Source organism: Mustelus asterias, chromosome 1 (assembly GCF_964213995.1).
Source record: "Mustelus asterias chromosome 1, sMusAst1.hap1.1, whole genome shotgun sequence".
NCBI classification, from domain to species: Eukaryota; Metazoa; Chordata; class Chondrichthyes; order Carcharhiniformes; family Triakidae; genus Mustelus; species Mustelus asterias.
The window spans coordinates 83,193,835-83,212,128 of NC_135801.1; the positions used below are offsets into that span (position 1 = coordinate 83,193,835).

General features: G+C 43.0%; 1 protein-coding gene across 4 annotated transcripts in view; it reads right to left on the bottom strand.

The window, feature by feature from the left end:
• The window catches only part of nup54 (nucleoporin 54), a 57,658-nt gene extending 42,873 nt beyond the window's left edge, over positions 1 to 14,785 (bottom strand). For 2 of the 4 annotated variants that reach the window (XM_078214220.1, XM_078214211.1), the window contains exons 1-3: positions 14,506 to 14,668; positions 8,262 to 8,363; positions 3,106 to 3,180 (exon numbers count right to left, since the gene is read on the bottom strand). In XM_078214220.1, coding sequence (XP_078070346.1) covers positions 3,106 to 3,180; positions 8,262 to 8,363; positions 14,506 to 14,536 — 208 coding nt within the window. In that variant the 5' untranslated portion in view covers positions 14,537 to 14,668. Of the gene's footprint in view, positions 1 to 3,105; positions 3,181 to 8,261; positions 8,364 to 14,505 lie in introns of all 4 variants that reach the window. The other 2 variants (XM_078214238.1, XM_078214228.1) reach the window with 2 other exon arrangements.
• Between the last annotated feature and the right edge of the window lie 3,509 nt (positions 14,786 to 18,294).

The window sequence follows — 18,294 nt, forward strand, 5'->3', positions numbered from 1 at the left end:
GCTGACCTTTTCTGTATTTTAAAGTATAAGTTGCCTACTACATAGTGTTTAATCAATGGTGCTTTTAGTTTGTTACAGTAAAAATCTTAAAATTTGAGATCTTGCACAATTCTCCAGACAGGCACAGGAAATTCAAATCTCTTTTTAAAATTTATTGGTCTCTACAGGTGTCATTACACACTTGATGTGGACCATGGCAAAAAATTGTTGGTATCAATTGGTATTTTTCGATCTAATCCTTTGATAAGACTGCAGAATCAAATCTACCTTTGAAGCTCATATGTGGTCATGTAAATTCATGAGACACTCCAAAAATATGTTCATTAAAAGCAGTGCAAATGACCTTTATACCCTTTAGCTTTTCTAACCTTCAAACGAGCATTCTTTGCTCACTATTCTTCATAAAATATTTAATGATGTTTTCCATTGCCACCTCAATTATCTTTTCAGAGCAGCTGTCCACTTCTCGTTATCATAGAGCCATGGAATGGTAACAGAACAGGATGTGGCCATTCGGCCCATCGTGGTTGTGCCTGCTTCTGCAAGACCAACTCAGCTGGTCTGATTCCCGCCCATCGCCTGAAAAATCTTCTCTCGTCAGCTGTTTATTTAATTCGGTTTTGAAAGCCCTGATTGTGTCGGCCTCCACCACACACTCAGTTACTGCTTTCTACATCCTAACCAATTGCTGTGTAAATAAAAGCTTTCCCTCGTTCATTAGCCAATCAGCCAAAATCAATGTCCTTGTTTCTCGGCCCTGCCGACAATGGAAAATATTTTCTCTCTCCAGAAACCCTACATGATTTACAACACTTTGCCTAAATCTTCTCCCAACATGCTCCAAAAAGGGCAAGCCCAGCTTCTCCAAACTAGCCACAGAACTGAAATCCTCATACCTGGAACTATTCTCACAAACCTTTCCGCACCCTCCCTGAAGCCTTCACATCCTTCTTAAAATGTGGTGCCGAGAATTGGACAGAATGCTACAATCGAGGACAAACCAGCGTTTTATAAAATTTCGCCATGACTTCCCTGTTTTTTTTGTACTCTATTTACAAAGCTCAAGATCCTGTATGCCATTTTAGTCACTTTTTCTACCTGCGCTGCCACCTTCAACAAACTGCACACAGACCCCAGGGCACACCTGTTAGAATTGTACCCTTTATATTATATTTTAAATATAACATTCAGCACAAAACTTCATCTGTCATGTGCCCACCCCGCACTCCAACCTGTCTTAGGTCCTCCTCACCATTCACAAAACTTGCAAATTTTGCGTCATGTGCAAGTTTTGAACCTGTGCCCTGTACACCCAAGTCTAGGTTATTAATATACATCAAGTAAAGCTGTGATCCCCGTACCCACTCCCAGGGAACCCCACTGTGCATCATCCTCCACACTAAAAACCTCCATTCACCACTGCTCTGTTTCTTGATAATCAGCCAACTATGCTGTCACTTTCCCTTTTACTCCATGGGATTCAACTATGCTGGAATGTCTATTTTGATGCATTTTTATCAATTTACTTTTGGAAGTCCATCTACACAACATCACTTGCATTACTGTCATCAAACCGTCTCCATTAAATAATTCAATCAAGTTCATTAAACATAATTTGACTTCAACAAATCCATGCTGGGTTTCCCTAATGACAAACTCTTAGGAAATTATGCACCTCGTAACACAGCTGGAGTACAAGGATCCAATCTGCTTTATGTTTATAGCAGAACCATACCCTTACTGAATATTATTGACAAAGAAGGGACTACTGCGTGACATTATAGCCACAAAAGAATCAATACTTTTCTGGAGCACGAGTGATGAAAGTTGACAAGTTTCATAAAGAAGTTGCATTTATATAGAACCAGACATGCCCAAAGCACTTCACAGTCAATTAAATACTTTTGGAATTAGGTCACTGTTGTCATAACAACGAATCATAACACTAAATTTCGTATAGGCTTTTGAACTTTTAAATAAGATCAGGATTTTAAGAAGGGCCATACGAGCCAAAGATGGCTGAGAATGTTAATTCTGAGGATATAAAGCAGTGACTGCCTGAAAAGTTGTACTCCGTCCTGAGAGTGAGAGACAAGAGAACGTCACATACTCTTTTTCAGACAGAGACATTTCAAAGGAAGAAGGACTTAACTGTCATCTCCCATGGAGATAATGGAAGGTGATCATTTAAGCAGGAATCATATCCTGTAAGTTATATCCCAGATCTGTTTGTGTTTTTCCCCCTTCCAGAAATACACAAGAAGAGGGATTAAAAACCAACTGCAACTCTAGTCTCGGTGTGCGAATCTGTGGTTATAGTTCCACTGTGCTAGTGTGTGCTGTGGAGGTCAGAGCTGAAGAATATCCTAGGCACACCGCTGCTATGGCAGGCAAAAAGTCTCGCTCTCTCTCCGACTGCCGGAAGCAAGTCAAGTCAGCAAAGCCACCATTGAAAAGGAAGCAGGACAACTCCTTTCAGCGAATCTGCAGAATCTGGAAACCAGCAGCTCAAATGCTGAAGTCAGCACTACTGACATCACACATCTCAATGACAATAATGTTTCATCATGGACAAGTCAAAGGCTGATTCTTTTTTTTTTACTTTTTGGGCTCACTTCTCATTTCTAGTGTGTGTGTGTGCACGCATTTTTTACTTTTCTCACATTTTACTAATTAATAAACTCACTTTTTCTTTAACTCGAGAGAGCCTGGTTAAGTTGGCTCCTGTTAAAACATAAATACATTTGGGCTGGGAGAAAGTATTCGCAAGGGAAGGGATCCTTTTTAAATTAACCATGTCACAACTAATCAAGGGGGTCGAATAAAGAAAGGGAGTCAGTTCATCAATCCTCACCCTGGCCAATGACAATTTGCGGCATCCCATCCGAAATCATAACAAATTGGCATTTGTGCCGAGATAGTTCCCACAGAGAGGGTAGCAAATTGGGGGACCTCACCCAGGGACCAGCAAGTTCACTGAACTGTAGGTAAGGAAGGTCAAGACAGCTTGCGATAAACATCCAGCAAAAGAAAACATTGGATTTTAAAGTGCAATATTTGATCAACAAATGATGAAACAAGTTGATACAATAAATGTTACCATACCTGTCGATGCTCCAAAAGGAAATCCTGCTGTTTGTCCACTTGCGGTAGTGTTAGTGGTTCCAAATGGGCCAAAACCTAACAAAAATATATAACATAGCATACAAAGTGCTAAATTAGAAGGTAATCATTTCATTGTATTAGCTTTTAAACTACAAGATGTTGGCTGTGCTCATGAAGGATCCCACTCAAAATATGAACCTTATCTTCTCTTCACAAGACCTCAACAACGTGTTCTGCAAGTCCAACATTCTGTCAGAAAGGAAAGGAAAAGTCCAGTGGCAGCACCGTTTCTTCAAAATACTTTGTATTTTCCAGAAAAAAATGACAGGTCTTGGGACAGCTATGCCAGATGTTTTTAAACATCATTTAAGCATTCTTACCATTTTGTTTGTTTGGCCTCCTTCCCAACTTGGTAAACACTTAGAGTGCATCTTATTATGGCTTCACAAACCGGGGGGGGGGGGGGGGGGAGAAGACAATGTTAGTGGTTAGCACTGCTGCCTCACAGCACCAGGGGCCTGGGTTCCATTCCTGGCTTGGGTCACTGTGTGTGAAGTCTACAAGTTCTCCCTGCGTCCGCATGGGTTTCTTCTGGGTGCTCGTTTCCTCCACAATCCAAAAGATGTGCTGGTTAGGTGCATTGGCCATGCTAAATTCTCCCTCAGTGTATCCGAACAGTCACCGGAGTGTGGTGACTCGGGGATCTTCACAGGAACTTCACTGCGGTGTTAATGACACTAATGAATAAACTTAAACTTTAAATCCCAATTGATCCTGGAAAACTATCCCTATTGCCTTTGAATTCAGATTTCCCAGCTTGTAACATGGTTTGTTGGAGTGAACATTTCCAGGGACCCCCCACCACCCTGTCACTTTCCTCTATTGGTGACGTGACAGGAACAATCCCGAAAGGATGGAGAGCAAACTCAACAGCCTTGATGCTGGTAAGAAAAAAATCAGAATTCTAAAAGTCAATATTTTCCTCTCTTTAAAAAAAATTATTCTTTGAGCAAAAAGGAACATTCCTTGAGCCGTTCCTTTCTTTTCAAGTATAAAGGATGATGAAAAAGGTGCAGTTTCTTTCCAATGTGTAAACACTGTACAGCAGACAACATAAAAGGGGTGGGGTGGCACGGTAGCACAGTGGTTCGCACTGCTGCTTCACAGCGCCAGGGACCAGGGTTCGATTCCCAGCTTGGGTCACTGTCTGTGTGGAGTTTGCACATTCTCCCCGTGTCTGCATGGGTTTCGTCCGGGTGCTCCAGTTTCTGAAAGACATACTGGTTAGGTGCTTTGACCCAAACAGGTGCCGGACTGTGGTGACTAGGGGAATTTCACAGTAACTTCATTGCAGTGTTAATGTAACTAATAAACAAAGGATATGTAGCCCAGGGTTTGAGAGACATTTCAGCAGGAGAATATTTACAACCTGACTTAGCAATGCATGGCAAGTAACCAGTTTAGAAATTTTGGGTGCATAAATGACATTTGAAGAAGAGCAGTGGTATTCTCCCCCACGTCCTGGGCAATATTCACCTCTCAAAACGATACCTAAAATAGATGGTCTGGTCATAGTCTCGTTGCTGTTTGTGGGAGGTAGCTGTGCAGACCAACTGGCACATTTCCTACAGTATAAATGTACTTCATTAGCTGTGAAGTCCCCACAGTGCAGAAAAAGGCCATTCAGACCATCAAATCTACCTCAAATCTCCAAGAGAGTATCTTGCCCAGGCGCTAACCCCCCGCCCTATCCCCGTGACCCCACGCAATTACCATGGCTAATCCACCTAACTTTCACACCTTTGGAAAGGAGGAAACCGGAGCACCCGGATGAAACCCACACAGACGTGGGGAGAATGCGCAAACTCCGCACAAACAGTGACCCAAGGCTGGAATCGAACCTAGGTCCCTGGTGCTGTGAGGCAGCAGCGCTAACCACTGCTACCCCGTGCAATATAATGCAAGTCTTTCTTCTTTTAGCACACAAATATCGAAGAAATGTTAAATTTAATTAAACGGGTAGCTTTAGTTTGTAAATTGGGCTACAAATAATTTGTTATACCTTCAGTAAGCAGTTGGCCTTTTAGAATGTGGCATCATGAGCATTGGCACATTTATTACTCAGCTCTTCTGGCTACAGTATTGAGAGAAACTGGATGTTTTTTGGACATATTTTCTGATGCTAACGCACAGATTGATGGAACTCAACTTCACAACTTGCCATGGTGAGTCTTGAACGCCTGAGGGTCTGGGTTGTCCAATGCAATAACCAATACATTACTGCACCCGTGAACATGATTTTGCAGTGATGCAAGATTTTCTTAATCGCATTGTTCTTCTCCTTTCTGTATGTAATTTTGCGTTGAATTTAATATTCTAACTTACACTTGCTGGGACATGCAGTCCCATTGGCTGAAGAAACACACTGTCACTTGCTCTGTTCATGCAGGTCCCAGACCCCCTTGATAGGACAGTATACTAGATGGATTTCTAATCATTGTGGCTGCCATGCAAAAGCCGATACAGAAATCTGTGGGCGGCTGAAAGCTTGATTAACTTAAAGAGCTAGCTTGTTGCTGAACACAGAATCCAAGCCTCTACATCAATTTATTTATAACAAACTGTGATTTCATCAAAAAAAATCAATTAAATCAGTCTGACACTAAAAGTTTGATAAAGGGCTGCTTGTCTAGTTTGAGAATTTGCTCAAGTTCAAGGTCAGAAGATTTGCTTATTTCAAAGTTAAACACTAATTGTCTAAACTCACTAACCTCCAAAATTAGGAAACTATTTAGAACTTCAGAGTCCAGCTACCATTCTGCAGAAATTGAGAATAATTTGATCATAAACAAAATATTTGTTGTTAATGAAAGGGATTAAATGAAAGGGACTCTTCCAAAACAATATGTCAGATGTTAATGCAGCATGATACCTTCTAACAGTTACAACTGTCAAAATCAAACGTTGCAAGAGAAATTTTTTTTTTTTTGCATCGCTGAAAATTTGAGTTGACAACATCACTGTGAGGGAAATGGGACATCTGGAACAAGGCAAGAATCTGGATTTGTTCATGATCATCCATCACTTTGTTGATGATCGAGAGTGGACTAATGGACAGTAATCCTGCTTTCGATGGACAGCACATTCCTGGGCAATTTTTCACATTGTCAGGTAGATTTGTACTCGAGCTATGCTGGAACACCTTGGCTAGGATTGTGGCTAGTTCTAGTACACAAGTCGTCAGTACTACTGCCAGGATGTTGTCAGAGCCATAGCCTTTGCAGCATCTTCAGCTGTTTCTTGATATCGGTGTGAATTGGATTGGCTGAAGACTGGCACCCGTTATGCTGCGTACCTCAAGGGGAGGCAGATATAGATCACCCACCCTTCCCTTCTGGCTAAAATGGTTGCAAATACTTCAGCCTCATCTTCTGCACTAATGTGCTGCGCTCTGTGACCATTAAGGATAGGGAGGTTTATGAATTGTCCACTTCCATTCATGACTGGATGTGGAGGGATTGCATAGATTTGATCATTGATTGTGGGATCTCTTAACTCTGTCTTCCGAATGCTCCTTCCACTGCTTGGCATGCATGTAGTTCTATATTGCAGCTTCACCAGATTAGCATCTCAATTTTAGGTATGCTTGATGCTGCTCCTGGCATGCTCTCCTCACTCTTAATCAAACCAGGTTTGATTCCCCAGCTTGATGCAATGGTAGAGTGAAGGATATGCCAGGCCACAAGGTTACAAATTCAGGTTGAATATAAATCTGTTGCTGCTGATAGCCCGCAGCACCTTATGGCTGCACAGTTTTGAACTGCTGGATCTGCCTCTCTTGGTGGTTCCCTCACCACCTTTGGCCTGATGCAATGAGACCTCAAGGGATCTGGAGTCAATGTCCAACTCCCTCCCGACTGTATACCACTGTGCAACCTGGGAACAAACTTTGGTGGGACAGGACATATCCAGGGATGGTGGCTGGGACATTGTATGCAAGGTATGGTTCAATAAGTATGACTATATCAGGCTGTAGCTAGTGGGACAGTTCTCCCAATTTAGCCATGTCGCCAGATGTTGGAGAGAAAGACTGGGCAGGGTCAACAGGGCTAGGCTTGCCATTGTAGTTCCCGACGCTGAGGTCGATGCCAGGTTGTCCACCCAGTTTTAATCCTTTTTTACTTTTCTGCAGAACAACTGGAGTGTCTTATGGGGCCAATTCAAAGGGTAGTAAGAGTCAAGCACATTGTGTGGGTCTGGAGCCACACGTAGGACAGACCAGTTAAGGATGGCAGATTTTCTTCCCTAAAGGACATCAATAAACTAGGTGGATTTTTACAGCAATCCAATAGTTTCACCAGCTGCCATAGCTGGATTTGAACCTGTACCCCAGAGCATTAGCCTGGGCCTCTGGATTACCAGTCCAGTAACAATTCCTCCTCTCTTTTTATAGCTCTTACTATCTTTGTTGTCTAGTTTTGATGTTTCCCTGGACTTTGAATTCTTTTCACACTTATCCTCGCAGGAAGGAGTTACTGAGCCCAAAGTGAGTTGAAATTATTAGGTCACACATCATCCATCTCCCCCACACACATACGATGAGATCACTGAGTGTCTCATCTGCCACATCGGCTTGGTAAATTCCACCATGTTTGCAGTTTCACTGTTTAAACAAAAACTTTCAACAGAATTTTACAGGGAAACAGAAAAGATGCCAACCTTAATAGAACTCATTGCACTATAATGTTTAATATTTAAACAGGAGTGCAGATAGTGACAGTTCCAGTTCCTCACCATCCAAACAACATAGCGGAGGCTTTGCCAGGTCAATGTTTAATGAATCAGTGCCAACAACAAAATGGAAAAAAACCAAAAGCAGACACGAAGAAATTTCTCAAATTATGAAGACTTCAGTCTGAAACAATCCAATAACCCCAAAAAATGGAAAAGCTGTCACAAATAGAAAAGGCGCTTCAAATGCGCATAGTCTGTCAAATATAAAATGCCAACAATTGAGCTAAAGGAAGAAAAGGAAGGCATCAATTTGACCAAATAGGAAAGTTTTCCGATAGCAGGTGGAAAGTTCTGACAAAGAGTATTCTCTGCACCCACGCAACCCTTGAAAAGGCAGACCTGTAGATAAACATTGGCATTACCTCCAAATCCTGAGGAAGCTGTTGTGGTGGTGGTTCCGAAACCAAAACTGGGCTGTGCTGTGGTTTTGGCACAAAAAGAACCAAAAGAAAATCCAGTGGTTCCTAAAAAGAACAGATTTATCACTAAGAAGACACGGGTACAGGTTTTTAAAGTGTGCGGGGGGAGGGAGCAGGATCTGACCATGGGCGCAGGATCTGCATTGACGCTGAAACTATAAATCACACTTAGGAATACTTATGCTGGATAAAATATTCACTCGTCAAGAACAGCATAGTGATATAGGATATTACTCTTTGACCCGTGTGACCTAAAATTAAATACAATGCAAACAAATGGAGCAAAAATCTACTCCCAAAGTGGTAGAGTCGGACTGCTACTCAGCTCCGAGATATCTATGTCAAAATCCAGGTGATTCTTTCTCGCCCGACCTTCTGACTCGGGCCAGGTGAGAACGGTGTAGGACATGGTGCTCTGGGGGGCCTTCTGTCGAGGGCTGCACGTTCAGAGGTAAAGAGCCCACACCCCTCTTTTGACAGCACTAATCACCAGAAAGCAAATACGTTTAAAGGTCCAGCCACTTTCAAACCAGGTAGAAGGTAGGTTTGTAAAGTAGGTGGGTAGCGTTGGAGGTGGGGCGGTGGAGGAGATTGTGTGGGTGAGGATTGAGAGGGCAGTAGGAGAGCAGCTGTATGATGGATGGTTAGCAGGTACAGTTGTGGGAGATGGTCAGAAGAGGGGTTGGGTATTCAGAAGAGTGGCAATGGTTGATGCGGGGTGGTCAGGTCTTCAGTGGCGGTAGGGGTATCAGTATTTTAGTTACCCAGAAGTTAGAAGTGGTTTTGATCCTTCTAACTTGCCCTGGGTAACTGTTATTGTAGGACAGTCTGAACCATCTGAAGTTTGCAATTTAAATCATACTTTTGTATGGTTTCAATTGCAGGGCAATTGTCCAACCAAATTGTAAACTTCCCGGGTAATTGCCTTGCAATCCTTAACTGAGAACCTCTGGGTGAAGGGGGGGTTAACACAGTAAGAGGTTTAACAACACCAGGTTAAAGTTCAACAGGTTTATTTGGTAGCAAAAGTCACACAAGCTTTCGGAGCTCCAAGCCCCTTCTTCAGGACTTACCTGAAGAAGGGGCTTGGAGCTCCGAAAGCTTGTGTGGCTTTTGCTACCAAATAAACCTGTTGAACTTTAACCTGGTGTTGTTAAACTTCTTACTGCGTTTACCCCAGTCCAACGCCGGCATCTCCACATCATGAAGGGGGAGTTCCTCAGCACATCTTTGGGGTACCACCCTAGTGAAGGCTTCCAGAAGCTCAGAGGTTACAGGCCAAGGACTTTTAGCTGAATTGTTTTTCTGTGAGGAGAAGGAAGTAAACTGTATTGTTTTCAAGTTTCACACCTAATAGAGTGTAAAATCCTGGAATTGCGTTGTTTTCATTTTTATTAATGCTCACTGAACACACAATTAATATATCCACATCAGGAATGAACAGAAAATACTTTTGTATTGCTAAAAAAACACAATTTTCCTACACTATCCCCAGATCCCTTGATGTCTTTAATATCAAGGAGTCTATCGATCTCTCATGGACATATTCTGCACCCTCTCTTTTCCTTCTCTATGTACAGTAAGCTTTGTCTGTATAGCACACAAGAAACAATACTTTTCGCTGTAGACTAATAATAAATCAAATCAAAATAATAAATCAAATCAATGACTAAGCCTCAACAGCCCTCTGGGGTACAGAATTCCACAGATTTATACCGAGTAAAGAAATTCCTACTCATCTCAGTCCTCAATGTCCTCCCTCTTATTCTGAGACTGTGTACCAAGTTCTAGATCCCCCCAGCCAGGGAAAATATCCTTCCTGCATCTACCCTGTCGAGCCCGTAAGAATGTTTAAATTAGATCACCTCTCATACTTTCAAACTCTTGACAATACAGGCCCAGTGTCCTCAATCTCTCCTCACAGGACAATCCTGCTTTCCCAGGGATCAGTCTCGTAAACCTTTGTTACTCTCCCTCTGTGCTAAGTATATCTTTCCTTAGGCAAGGATACCAAAACTGCACACAATACTCCAGGTGTGGTCTCACCAAGGCTCTAAACAAATACAAAAAGATATCTTCACTCCTATTCTCAAATATTCTTGCAATAAAGACGAACGTACCATTTTCCTTCCTAATTGTTCATAGAATTATAGAATCCCTACAGTGCAGAAGGAGGCCATTCGGCCCATGGAATCTGCACCGACCACAATCCCATGCAGGCCCTGTTCCCGTAACCCCACATATTTACCCTGCTAATCCCCTGACACCAAGATCAATTTAGCATGGTCAATTAACCTGACCCGCACATCTTTGGACTGTGGGAGGAAACCGGAGCATCCGGATGAACTCACGCAGACACAGGGAGAATGTGCAAACTCCACACATTACAGTGACCCGAGGCCGGAATTGAACCCAGGTCCCTGCGCTGTGAGGCAGCAGTGCTAACCACTGTGCCGCCCATGTTTGCTGCTCCTGCAGCTTTAAGTGACTCATGAACAAGGAGATCCAGGTCCCTTTGGTCATCAACACAATCTCTTGCCATTTAAGAAATATTTTGCAGTTCTGCTTTTCTTACCAAAGTGAGTAACTTCACATTTTTCAACATTATCTCCCATCTGCCATGTTCTTGCCCTCTCATTTAGCCTGCCTAACCTAAGGTGCCTCCATATTCTAAACTCCAAAGAATACAACCCACATTTATTCAGCCTGTCCTCATAATTTCACCCTCAATCTGGTGAAATTGCTCTGCACCCCTTTACGCCCTGATGGAGAGGTAACCTACGGTGCCTTGAAGCCTCTTTGCATCCTGCTCACAACTTATATTCCTACCTAGTTTTGTGTCATTGGCAAACTTGGCAGTATTACATTTGGTTCCCACATCAACATCATTGACATATATTGTGAATAGCTGGGCCCCAGGCACAGACCCTTGCAGTGACCAACCAGTCACAGCCTGCCAACCTGAGATGGCCAGTTTATTCTTCTTGTCCATTTTCAATCCATTGCCAATTCTCAATCCATGCTGGTATATTGCTCCCAATCCACTGTACTCTAATTTTACTAACTCTTGTGTGGGATCTTAGCAAAAGCATTCTGAAAATCCGAACACGTCACATCCACTGGCTTTCCCCCTTATCCATTCTGCTCATAACATTCCCAAAATACTCAAAAGGCTTGTCACACAATTTTTCTTTCAAAAATCCATGTTGACTCTGCCCAATCCTAGCATTTTCTGTGTATTCAGTTATCACATCCTTTATAGTAGATTCTAGCATTTTTCCTACTAATATCAGACGAACAAGTCTGTAATACCTGTTTTCTCTGTCCCTCATTCCTTAAATAGTGGGGTGACATTTGCACCTCAATCTTTAGGAACCATTCTGGATTCCACAGAATTTTGGAAGATGACGATCACCAATGCATTCAATAATTCTACAGCCATCGCTTTCAACACTCGGATGCAGATCATCAGGTCCAAGAGATTTATCAACTTTCAGTCCCATTAATTTCTATGATATTACATTTTTACTAATGCTAATTTCTTTCAGTTCTTCATTCTCACTCATCCCTTGGTTCTATAGTATTTTGGGTGGTTTTCTCCAAATCATTAGGATATACCACGAAGAACAATGGACCCAGTATACTGAGCCCTGCAAAACCCCACTGAAAACGATCTTCCAATTAACAAACTATCCATCAACCATGAACCTTTGCTTCCTACCACTGAATCAATTTTGTATCCAACTCACTACTTATTGTTTGAGTCCCTGGACTTTTTACTTTTCTGGCTAGTATGCCATGTGGAACCTTGTCCAAGGCCTTGGTGAAATCCATATAGACATCAAAATGCATTACCCTCATCAACTCTCCTTGTTATGACACAACGTTCTCTTCATAAATCCTTGCGAACCGTCCTTGAGAAAGGGGCATATTGTCTCAATGTTTCCAATAATTTCCTCCACCTCCATCTTCAATTACTCAATCTTTCCTTTCCTCCTTTTACAAACAACATCACAATGTTAGTTTCCCATTTCTTCAGCTCCATGCCAATAGCCAGAAGGGATTTGAAAATTTATGCTCAGAACTTCACTTTCTCTTTTGCTTAGTGGCCTAAATGCATCTTAACCAAGCCTGGTAATTTATTTACTTTCAAAGATGCCAAGCACTTTACTATTTCTTCTCACACTACCTTTATCCCCAAATGTCTGTATCAATCTCTGCTTTAGTGATTACATTACTTTTCACTGTATGTTAATACATGTGACAATAATAAATCAAAAAAATCAAAACAAAATCAAACGTTATTCATTAAGCATGTGTCTTCTGCCTCCACACAGATTACATTTTTGGTATGTAATAGGCCCTATTCTTTCTTTAGTTATCTTCTTTCTCCCGTATTTATTTGTAAAAACAACTTTAAAAACAACTTTCCTTTCAATATTTTCATGCCCTCTGTTTAAGTTTCTAATTTTAAAAATTACATCCCTGCACTTTGTATACTCTGTGCAGTATTGCGCTATATCACATAACCTCTAGGCTTTCTCCAGCCTTGAGCCCATGGTAGTTCAGTGGGAAAAATAACGCAGCTGTTAGTTACTGAATTTGTAACTCAGAAGCCTATTCGGCAGGAGTTCAAATCCCACCATGACAACTGTGCAAAAAACATGTTACCTATTTTAATTCCTAAATGGCCTACCACTAACGTCGAGATTTTGCCCTCTTGTTCTAGATCCATCTCAACCCCCAGCACACGCACCATAAGACCATAAGACCATAAGACATAGGAGCGGAAGTAAGGCCATTCGGCCCATCGAGTCCACTCCACCATTCAATCATGGTTGATTTCAACTCCATTTACCCGCTCTCTCCCCATAGCCCTTAATTCCTCGAGAAATCAAGAATTTATCAATTTCTGTCTTGAAGACGCTCAACGTCTCGGCCTCCACAGCCCTCTGTGGCAATGAATTCCACAGACCCACCACTCTCTGGCTGAAGAAATTTCTCCTCATCTCTGTTCTAAAGTGACTCCCTTTTATTCTAAGGCTGTGCCCCCGCGTCCTAGTCTCCCCTGTTAATGGAAACAACTTCCCTACGTCCATCCTATCTAAGCCGTTCATTATCTTGTAAGTTTCTATCAGATCTCCCCTCAACCTCCTAAACTCCAATGAATATAATCCCACGATCCTCAGACGTTCATCGTATGTCAGGCCTACCATTCCTGGGATCATCCGTGTGAATCTCCGCTGGACCCGCTCCAGTGCCAGTATGTCCTTCCTGAGGTGTGGGGCCCAAAATTGCTCACAGTACTCCAAATGGGGCCTAACCAGTGCTTTATAAAGCCTCAGAAGTACATCCCTGCTTTTGTATTCCAAGCCTCTTGAGATAAATGACAACATTACATTTGCTTTCTTAATTACGGACTCAACCTGCAAGTTTACCTTTAGAGAATCCTGGACTAGGACTCCCAAGTCCCTTTGCACTTTAGCATTATGAATTTTGTCACCGTTTAGAAAATAGTCCATGCCTCTATTCTTTTTTCCAAAGTGTACGACCTCGCACTTGCCCACGTTGAATTTCATCAGCCACTTCTTGGACCACTCTCCTAAACTGTCTAAATCTTTCTGCAGCCTCCCCACCTCCTCAATACTACCTGCCCCTCCACCTATCTTTGTATCATCGGCAAACTTGGCCAGAATGCTCCCAGTCCCGTCATCTAGATCGTTAATATATAAAGAGAACAGATGGAATTATTTTATTGAATCATTTTGATTAGATCGGCCCTCCATATTCTAAACTCCAAAGAATACAACCCACATTTATTCAGCCTGTCCTCATAATTTCACCCTCAATCTGGTGAAATTGCTCTGCACCCCTTTGGAGGGGCTGGGACTGAAGGTTGTGTTTGAGAGGTGGGGGTACTGCCAAGGCGCTGCCTTTCCATGCTGGCCATGTGCAGTCTATTTGCACCTCCCTGCATGTCCCTGCATGTCCCTGGTTACACTGCAGCCCCCTGAGGGGCCCATTGTCCCCCCCGGATCCGGGCCACATTCCAAATCCCACCGCTGCAGCAGACAGGACAGCCGGCCGGAGGTTAATATTACATCTGCGATCCCTTAATTTATTTATTTTTTCTTTTTGTGGCTGAACTCCGTTCCTCTTTGCGTCCTCCTCCTGCCCTCGGACTCACCTGAGCTCCCACCGCCCAGATTGAACGCCATAGTTCAGCGCGCCGCTCCGTCACTACATTCTGATCCGGGTGGAGTGAAAGCAGCAGCATGACAACGTTCCGCCCGTCTCCCTGCACCCGGAGGTTTTAGCCAGCTCACCACCATTGTGGGCTCATTGCATCTGACCCAGCTTCTACAGCGGAGCGGGAATTACAGCCAGCGAAAGCCTATCATCCAGATAGTCATCTCTTCCTCGTGTCTACAATGTTACTGACACGTAGGAGTGGGAAATGCTGTCACAAAGAAGCAGGGCATGAGACGTTTATATATATATATATATATACACACATACATCACATCCAGAGGAAAGACCACTTCATGGGATATGCGGATTAAACACTTGAGTTCGATAGGACGAGCAACTATTTTAAAGCTGTAAAATATATCAGACTTGCTGCTTCCGATTCATGGAGTTAGTGGTTGTACTTATTCGTCAACTCATTATTTCAGATCACTGTGGGATTTTATGATATTCAACAGACTCTGTCTCCTGGAAAAAAGGTCAGCCAGTGCATTTATTCGCATAATACTGAAATTGTGACAGAGCACTAAATAATTTGAATCTGTTAAGTTCATGTTGTTTTAAGAATGCAATTCGACTAGAGGACATCCTTTTAGAATTGCTCAAAGTTGTCGCCAATACCAGTCTTGCTCAACAACCACAACACACTTTTTGTTTGAATGTGATTTTTAAGGGAAGCATGCATTTAAAATGATCATTTAAAATGATCTATTCAATATTATTAGAATTGTCAAAAAGAGTGGCAGGTTTAATTAAAACTCTATCCTTTGGGGCGGCACGGTAGCACAGTGGTTAGCACTGCTGCTTCACAGCTCCAGGATCCCGGGTTCGATTCCCGGCTCGGGTCACTGTCTGTGTGGAGTTTGCACATTCTCCTCGTGTCTGTGTGGGTTTCCTCCGGGTGCTCCGGTTTCCTCCCACAGTCCAAAGATGTGCGGGTTAGGTTGATTGGCCAGGTTAAAAATTATCCCTTAGAGTCCTGGGATGCGTAGGTTAGAGGGATTAGTGGGTAAAATATGTGGGGGGAGGGCCTGGGTGGGATTGTGGTCGGTGCAGACTCGATGGGCCGAATGGCCTCCTTCTGCACTGTAGGGTTTCTATGTTTCTATGTTTTTTCATTTTAGGGCCATATCTGGTGTCCTCCCCCTATGACATGTTTGGTGGCAGGAACACATTTAATCACAGGAGGGTGGTCCACCCCAATTAAGTCCATAGCGGGAAGGCCCATTGATGGCAATTAATCCCCACTTAAGGGTCTCATACTGCCACCATAGATGTTAACCCAGCAGTGGTCGGGGGCTCATTCAGCAGGAATACAGTTAGCTAACCCTGTTAGGGTTTGCTAGCAGGATCATGGGGGCTCCTGTGTTCAAAGGCATAAAATGCAGCGTACCTTCTTAAAGAGAGGTGACACAGGGCTTTCATCGGTTCTCCGCCTGGTAGCTGAGACTCTTGTTCCTCCCAGATCACAAATCTTCAAATACAAGTTTATTTGAATTGTTCATTTGGCTCTGTGGTAGTACTTTAGCCTTTATATCAGAAAACTATGGATTCAAGCCCTATTTGACCAATTTTGTACCCAAGTTACCATTGTGCCTTTAACTGCTACCTGGCACTTTATCAAATGCTTCTTGGAAGTCATTATATATAAAATCTATTGCTACTTCACCAAATGACTCAATCAGCCTTATCAGCTACTTTTAACAAATTCAAGCAGACTGATTCTTATTCACCAATATTTCTCCAAGTAAGAATTAATCTTGTTCTTGACAATGGTCTCCAGTAGTTGTTCCACCACTGATATTGGACTGATTGCCCTAACAACATCCTGGACAGTAGTACTGAAGACTTATGCTCCAGAACAAGCCAAGCCTTGAGCCAAGCTGTTCCAGTACATCTACAACACTGGTATCTACCAAACAAAGTATAAAATTGCCTAGATACACCCTGCTCACATAAAGCAGGACAAATCCAATTTGACCACTTAACCACCTCATCAGTCTACTCTCAATCATCAGCAAAATTAATGGGAGGTATTGTCAGCAGTGCTATCAAGCAGCACTTACTCACCAATAACCTGCTCACCAATGCTCAGTTTAAGTTCCTCCAGGGTCATGCAGCTCCAGACTTCATTACAACCTTAGTCCAAACAAAAGATGAAACAGCTGAACTCCAGAGGTGAAGTGAGAATGACTGCCCTTAACATCAAGAGTTAAGTTTATTTACTAGTGTCACAAGTAGGCTTACATTAACACTGCAATGAAGTTACTGTGAAAATCCCCGAGTCGCCACACTCCGGTGCCTGTTCAGGTACACTGAGGGAGAATTTAGCGTGGCCAATGCACCTAACCAGCAGGTCTTTCAGACTTTGGGAGGAAACCGGAGCACCCGGAAGAAATCCATGCAGACATGGGGAAAATGTACAGACTTCGCATAGACAGTGACCCAAGCCGGGAATCAAACCCGGGGTCCCTGGCGCTGTGAGGCAGCAGTGCTAACCACTGTGCCGCCCATTTTCAATCAAGTGTAACATCAAGGCACCATAGGGAATCAAGGAGAAAGCTCAGTGAAGGCCGGGATGAAACAAGTCTGTGTCATCACACTAACTCCATCTTCTTCACTGTAATATTGATCTCAGCTCCAGCAAATTACCCACAAGATGGAGCTAATTCACAGAACAGACAGGAAGCTGTTCAACCAGAGTCACCTTCAATCCAAATCCAAAACCATTCCAACCTCTGTCACCAAGCTCCAGTGTTCAGGTGATGTGTTCGGAAGTATTTGCCTGACATCAGACTTCCGAAGGTGTTTGTTTGTGTTCGTTCACTCAGAAATCGAGCTCCAGGTCACTGTTCACTCCTTCTCCAAAAGACTATTAAACAACAGAAAAGATCCTGGAAAATGTAGATAATTTTCCACCTTGTGGGAACCTTATTTCAACAAAAGCAGATGTAGCTGATGAAATTTACCATTATTTCCAGTGTGCCAGCTCAGCCTATGGCTGAATGAGGAAGGAAGCATTTGAGGACCAGGGTGTCAAACCTGAGAGGAAGATTATAGTTTACTGGACAGAGGTGATCTGACTTCTATATGCTGAGGAGGCTTGGATACTTACAACAGGCACCTCGAAGCACTGGAGAAGCATCACCAGCAGCATCTTCACAAGATCCTCCAAATCCAATGACAAGAAAAGTGGTCCAACAACAACATCCTCTGCTGTGCCACCTTGTCCAGCATTGAGGTCTTAATCACTCAAACCAGCTCCACTGGTCAGACATGTAGGCTATTTGCCTGACATCAGACTTCCGAAGCAATTGCTCCACAAAGAACAAAGAAAATTACAGCACAGGAACAGGCCCTTTGGCCCTCCAAGCCTACACCGACCATGCTGCCTGACTGAACTAAAACCCGCTACCCTCCAGGGACCATATCCCCCTATTCCCATCTTATTCATGTATTTGTCCAGATGCCCCTTAAAACTCATTATCGTATCTGCTTCCACGACCTCCCCCGGCAGCGAGTTCCAGGCACCCACCACCGTGTGTAAAAACTTGCCTCATACGTCTCCTTTAAACCTTGCCCCTCGCACCTTAAACCTATGCCTCCTAGTAATTGTCTCTTCCACCCTGGGAAAAAGCTTCTGACTATCCACTCTGTCCATCCCATCATAATCTTGTAGACTTCTATCAGATCACCCCTCAACCTCCGTCGTTCCAGTGAGAACAAA